The following is a 6,056-nucleotide window of genomic DNA, read 5'->3' as shown; positions in this document are numbered from 1 at the left end:
CAGAAGGACGCACTTAACAGAAAGATGAAACTGAAGAGGTTCCTCCTGCGGTACTATCCCCCAGGTAAGGCCCGGGGAAAGGGGATGAGGGATGTTGGAGAAAGGAGGACTACTGCACTTGCTGGGGTCGAATGAGGATTCACAGTCTACTTGGTGGAAATGAGTGAGGGGGAACCGCCTGCCTGGCAAGACTGATTGAAGGGGAATTGTCTGCCTGGAGGGACTGACTACCTACCTGGTGGGACTGGATGAGGGGGAGCTGACTATCTGTTGATACCATGCCGAGAGAGCAATTTGATTAACTGCCAGCCAGGTTGTTACAGTTTGAGGGTGCATTGCATGGAGAGACTGAAGTTTCAAGGTAAGGTTGTGATGAGATGGGACTTATTTTCAGGAGAGGCCTGCAAGGAGAAATTACTGTTTGGTATGAGAGAGGGCAATGCTAGTCAAATGAAGCTGGAGTACAGTGTCACTACCTTCTAAGAAGTTTGTGAAGATTCCCCATGTCATATAAAACTTTGACTATCGTCTGTAGATGTGTGGTGGAGAGTATATTGACTGGGTGCATCATGGCCTGGTATGGAAACACCAATGCCCTTGTACGGAAAACCCTACAAAAAGTAGTGGATACAGCCCAATTGAACATGGGTAAAGCCCTCCCCACAATTGAGCACATATACATAGAGTGTTGTTGCAGCATCCATCATCAGTGATCCCACCATCCATGTCATGCTCTCTTCTTGCTGTTGCCATCAAGAAGAAGGTACAGAAACCTCAGGACTCACGCCACCAGGTTCAGGAACAGTTATTACCTTTCATACATCAGAATCTTGAACCAGATGAGATAACTTCCCATAAACTATGGACTCACTTTCAAGGATACTTCATCTCATGTTCTTGATATTTATTTATTATTTATTTTTCTTTTTTCGTTTTGTATCTGTACAGTTTTTTTACACATTGGTTATTTGTCTATCATGTTGGGTGTGAGCTTTCATTGATTCTATGGTGTTTCTTGTATTTACTTGATTGCCTGCAAGAAAATAAAGCTCAGGGTGGTAAATGGTGACATATATTTACATAACCAATTAACTTAACTTTGAAATTTTATCTAGTAGCTGGATTAAGCTAGGATGATAGAGTAATCATAAAATTATAGAGTTATGAAGTATGCTAACAGGCCCTTCAGCCCATTTCCAAGATACTCTATTCAAGTTAGTCCCATTTGCGGATGCTTGGCTCATAATCCTCTAAACCTTTCCAATCCATGTACCATGTTCAAATGTATTTTAAAAGTTATTATTTTATCTGCCTCAATCAATTCCTTTGATAGCTGATTCCATGCACATACCTCCTTTTGCGTAAAAAAAAAATAATTGCCCCTCATTCTTCTTAAATCTTGATTCCCCAAATCTAGGAAAAAGACTGAACACAATTCACCCTATCTATGCCTCTTATAATTTTAAATACCTCTATAAGATCACGGTTGATCTCCTTTGCTCTAGGAATGTCCAGCCTCTTCCAAAAGTCCCTAAAGTCCTTGCAGCATCTCTATTTTAGTAACATCTTCCCTATAGCAGAATGACCAAAACTGACACAATATTCAATTGAGGCCTCACCAACATCCTGTAAAACCACAGCATGGTCTTCCATCTAAAATACTCCTTGTCTGACTTAAGAAGGCCGGTGTGCCAAAAGCTTTTATCACCACCCTGTCTACTATCAACAAACACCTATCATTAAGGACCCCCACCACCGAGGTTATACTCTCTTCTCTCTGCTCCATCAGGAAGAAGGTACAGGAGCATCAGGATTTGCACCACAAGGTTCAGGAACAGTTATTGCTCCTCAACTAGAACCAGTGGGGATAACTTCAGTTAATGTCACTTGTCCCATCACTGAACTCTCCCACAACCTGTGGACTCATTTTCAAGGACTCATAATCTCACATTCTCCATATTTATTACCTGTTTGTCTGTCTGTCTGTATGTTTATTTATTTATTTATTTATTTATTGTTTTCTGTCTTTCATATTTGCACAGTTTGTGTTGTCCTTTGCACATTGGTTGTTTGTCTCTCCTGCTGGGATCTTTCATCAATTCTATTATGTTTCTTGAGTTAACTGAGTAAGAAAACGAATCTCAGGGTTGACATATATGGTGACATATATGTACTTTGATAATAAATTTACTTTGAACTTTGAAGAACTCTTATAATTTTTGCTATCCTTCATTGTCTGCTGACCCACTTATTTTAGTGTCATCTGCAGACTTGCATACTAACCATATCTTGTACAGTTTTATCCAAATCATTGATATGCTGTAGATGATAAACCACATTGTGTCCAGCACTAGCACCTGAAGCACATCAATAGTTACTGGCCTCCAGTCTGAAAATCAACTTTTTAGTCTCATCCTCTGCTTTCAACCATCCATTTAGCAAGTTCTCCCTTGAGTCCATGTGATTACACCTTCCAGAGCTGTTTACCACTTGGAGCCTTATCAAAGGCCTTACTGAACTCCATTGAAAGCACTTATATTGTTCCACCCTCATCAACATTTTTGGTCACCTCATCAGAAAACTCAAATCAAATTTATAAGACGTGATCCCTCATGCTGAAATCCGTGTTGACTACCCAATCACCCCTGTTTTTCCAGTTCAGTAACTTACCTACGACAGATGTTAGATGTCTAAAGTTCCCAGATTTTTCTTTGCCACCCTTATTAAATAAACATTCATTTCCTCCAGTCTACTGGTACTTCATCTGTGGCTAGCAATCATGCAAAAATCTTAGCCAGGGCTCCCATAATTTCTTCCCTATCTTGCACAGTGATCTTGGATATACCTGGATCAAGTCCTGGAGATATATCTACTTTCATACCTTTTAAGATATCCATCTACACCTCTACTGTAATGTGGACTATTCTGGATCTTCCAGTTGACTTCTCCTATTTCCAAAGTTTTCATATGTTACTTCATGATAATACAGAGAGGAAATATTCTTTAAGGACCTTGATCATCTCCTGTAGCTCCACACAAAGCTGTTCCCTTTGATCTTTGACAGGTCCTGTCCTCTCTATAGTTACTCGTTTTCCCTTAATATACTTGTAAAATCTCTTTGGATTTTCCTTGATCTTCTCTGCTGAAGTTATCTCATGCCCTCATGCACATGCTTCTATATTAACCATATAACAATTACAGCATGGAAATAGGCCATCTCAGCCCTTCTAGTCCATGTCGAATGCTTACTCTCACTTATACAGGTATCCCCTGCTTTACGAATGTTCGCTTTGCGCCACTTCACTTTTACAAAAGACCTACATTATTAACCTGTTTTTGCATTACAAAGAGGATTTTAGTTTTTACGAAAATTTTTCCCATATAAGTTAATGGTTCTTCGCTTTATGCCATTTCAGCTTAAGAAAGGTTTCATAAGAATGCTCTACCTTTGTGGTGGGGGGGGGGGGGGGGAACACCTGTACTCTTCCAGGCAATCACTTGATCATAGCTGGGGTGAGGGGCTGTGGTGAGACTGCACTGATTATCAGGTGAGGGTGTGATAGGCCACAGGAGAGGAAAATGTCAACAAGTGAGATAAGTGTGAGGTACTGTAGGTGGTTTCTGCCTACCAGATGAGACCAAGGTGAGATTGGTCTGCCAGTCAGGTGAGGGTGGTCTGGTTTAGGGATACCTATAGCCATTTGAGATCAGCATGATGAAGTACAACCAGTTAGATTAGACCAGATGAAAGTGAGCTGCCAATCATGTGATGCTGGGGGAAGTGAGTGTTGTTTATCAGATGAGACTTGGATTAGGGAGTATTGTTTGCTAGGTAACGTTATCGGTGAGGTCCAGTACAAGGCAAATGAGTCCGAGGTGAAGTAGTAACTCATTGTGTAATGCTGGGTTAACAGCGCTCTAGCTGCTTGAGACTAGCTGGGATTGCTTTGTTATCTAGGAGTGGCTGAGGTAAGGGACATTGCTTGTCAGCTGAGTGGACACTGCAAACTAGAATGAGGCTGTGGTGAGAATGCACTGCCAGTGAGGTGAGACCAAGGTGAAGAGCTGATCAAGTGAGACCTTGATGGTGGTGGGCGGGGTTCCCACCTGTGTAGAGAGATTACTGTAAGGGGAACTACCAACCAAACGGTGTGCTGAGGAACATACTGAGCCCATTTAGGGTGTCAGATCTGTGGTCACAAACCCATGCCACTATTTGATGCAATTTTGTTAGAATCATTGCTTTTCCATTGTTTCCTTAGTTCCTGATCTCTCAAAAATCTTGAGACTGTTCAGGATTAGAAGATGTGTTTGGAGGGGAGGATGAATTTTACAATGTCTAACTTCTTTACAATACTTTTATTTTAAATAGGAATTATTTTGGAATATGAGAAAGGAGGGGAGACAAAGAGCAAATCCATTGATTTACTTGACTTGACACCAGCGTAAGTTTGATTTCTGATGAATAGAAGTTAGATAAAACTCAAAGCATCTTGCCACCCTTCCTCAACCAAGTCAATTAACATATCCTAGGTTCATTCTTGTTATAACTACTCTCATAAATACAATTGTCTGACTAATTTCAATAAACATGACTGTTCTGTATGATATATGTTAAGTTTATATTATTTATTTTGCAACACAGCACAGAGAAGACCCTTTGAGCTGTCCTGCCCCAGTAACCCCCACAACCTTGATTAACCCTAACCTAATCACGGGACAATTTGCAATGACCAGTTAACTACCCAGTACCGTGAGAGGAAACTGGAGCACCCAGGGAAAACTCACGCATTCCATGGTCTCACCGCAGACTCATTTGCCTTGTACTGGACCTCACCCCTAATGTTATCCAGCAAGCAATGCTCCCTGATCCAGGTCTCATCTGATAACCTGCACTCCCTTCCCCCAGAATCACATGACTGACAGTTCACTTTCATCTGGTCTGATCTAGCTGTTGTACTTCACTGTATTGATCTCAGATGGCTGGTGGTATCCCTTAACCAGCCCACCCTCACTTGACTGTCAGATCCACCTCATCTTGGTCTCATCAGGCAGGCAGAGCCCACCTGAAATACAGTACCTCGTACTGAGGTTGCTGACAACTTCCCCTCCTGTGGGTACAGTGACTGCTTAGTCAGTGCCAGAATTGAACTCAGAATGATAGATTTACTCTCATATTTAAGGTGCTGTTGCAAAACAAAGCTCCTTTTCAAGGCATTTATACCCTTGTTGTCATAAGCATACATATCCTGTATATTGTATATGCCTACAATCATAAACTTGAACAAGAACACAATCCACTTATACCAAAGACAAAGATGTTTCTGTAAATTCACTTTCAGAATCATTAATAATTATTGGATATCTATGGGCTCTGGTTCTGTCCTTTGACCATGCAAACATCTTCTATAGTTTTACCCCATTAGACCATTTTAAAGTGTTACTGACCTCTTCAGGTTACTGCTCACTCTTTTTCTTCCCCGAACAAAGTAATTCCAGTCTTCCCTTTTACTTTTACTTGATAGAAATACCCTCTTATTTAAGGTATCATCCATGTACATTTTTTTCATTATTTACAATACATCTCTTGTAATATAAAAGTCAGAATTGTTCACAGTACTTTCAGAATGGTCTAGCCACAGTTATATATCATTTACATGATGCCTTTGCCTTTAAATTAAAAATGATATAGATTTATGTATTTGCAGAGATCAAGTATGAAGAATATACCGGTACTTATATATACAGTGCCTATAAACTTCCCCTTTGGAAGTTTTCATGTTTTATTGTTTTACAACATTGAATCACAGTGGATTTAATTTGGCTGTTTTGGACACTGATCAACAGAAAAGACTCTTTTGTGTCAAAGTGAAAACAAATTTCTACAAGTTGGTCTAAATTTATTACAATTATTAAACACAAAGTAATTGCATAATTATTCACCCCTTCAACTCAGTATTTAGTAGATGCACCTTTGGCAGCAATTACAGCCTTGCATATGTGTGGATAGGTCTCTATCAGCTTTGCACATATGGACCCTGCAATTTTTCCCCATT

General features: G+C 40.2%; 1 protein-coding gene across 1 annotated transcript in view; it reads left to right on the top strand.

Moving 5' to 3' along the window:
- The window catches only part of daw1 (dynein assembly factor with WDR repeat domains 1), a 57,258-nt gene continuing 51,202 nt past the window's right edge, over nucleotides 1-6,056 (top strand). The window contains exons 1-2 of the mRNA XM_073041342.1: nucleotides 1-64; nucleotides 4,373-4,445. Of these exons, the coding sequence (XP_072897443.1) occupies nucleotides 25-64; nucleotides 4,373-4,445 (113 nt within the window). The 5' untranslated portion in view covers nucleotides 1-24. The remainder of the gene's footprint in view (nucleotides 65-4,372; nucleotides 4,446-6,056) is intronic.

The sequence above is a fragment of the Hemitrygon akajei genome, chromosome 3, assembly GCF_048418815.1.
Source record: "Hemitrygon akajei chromosome 3, sHemAka1.3, whole genome shotgun sequence".
NCBI lineage: Eukaryota > Metazoa > Chordata > Chondrichthyes > Myliobatiformes > Dasyatidae > Hemitrygon > Hemitrygon akajei.
This window is presented reverse-complemented; position numbering and strand designations above follow the sequence as displayed.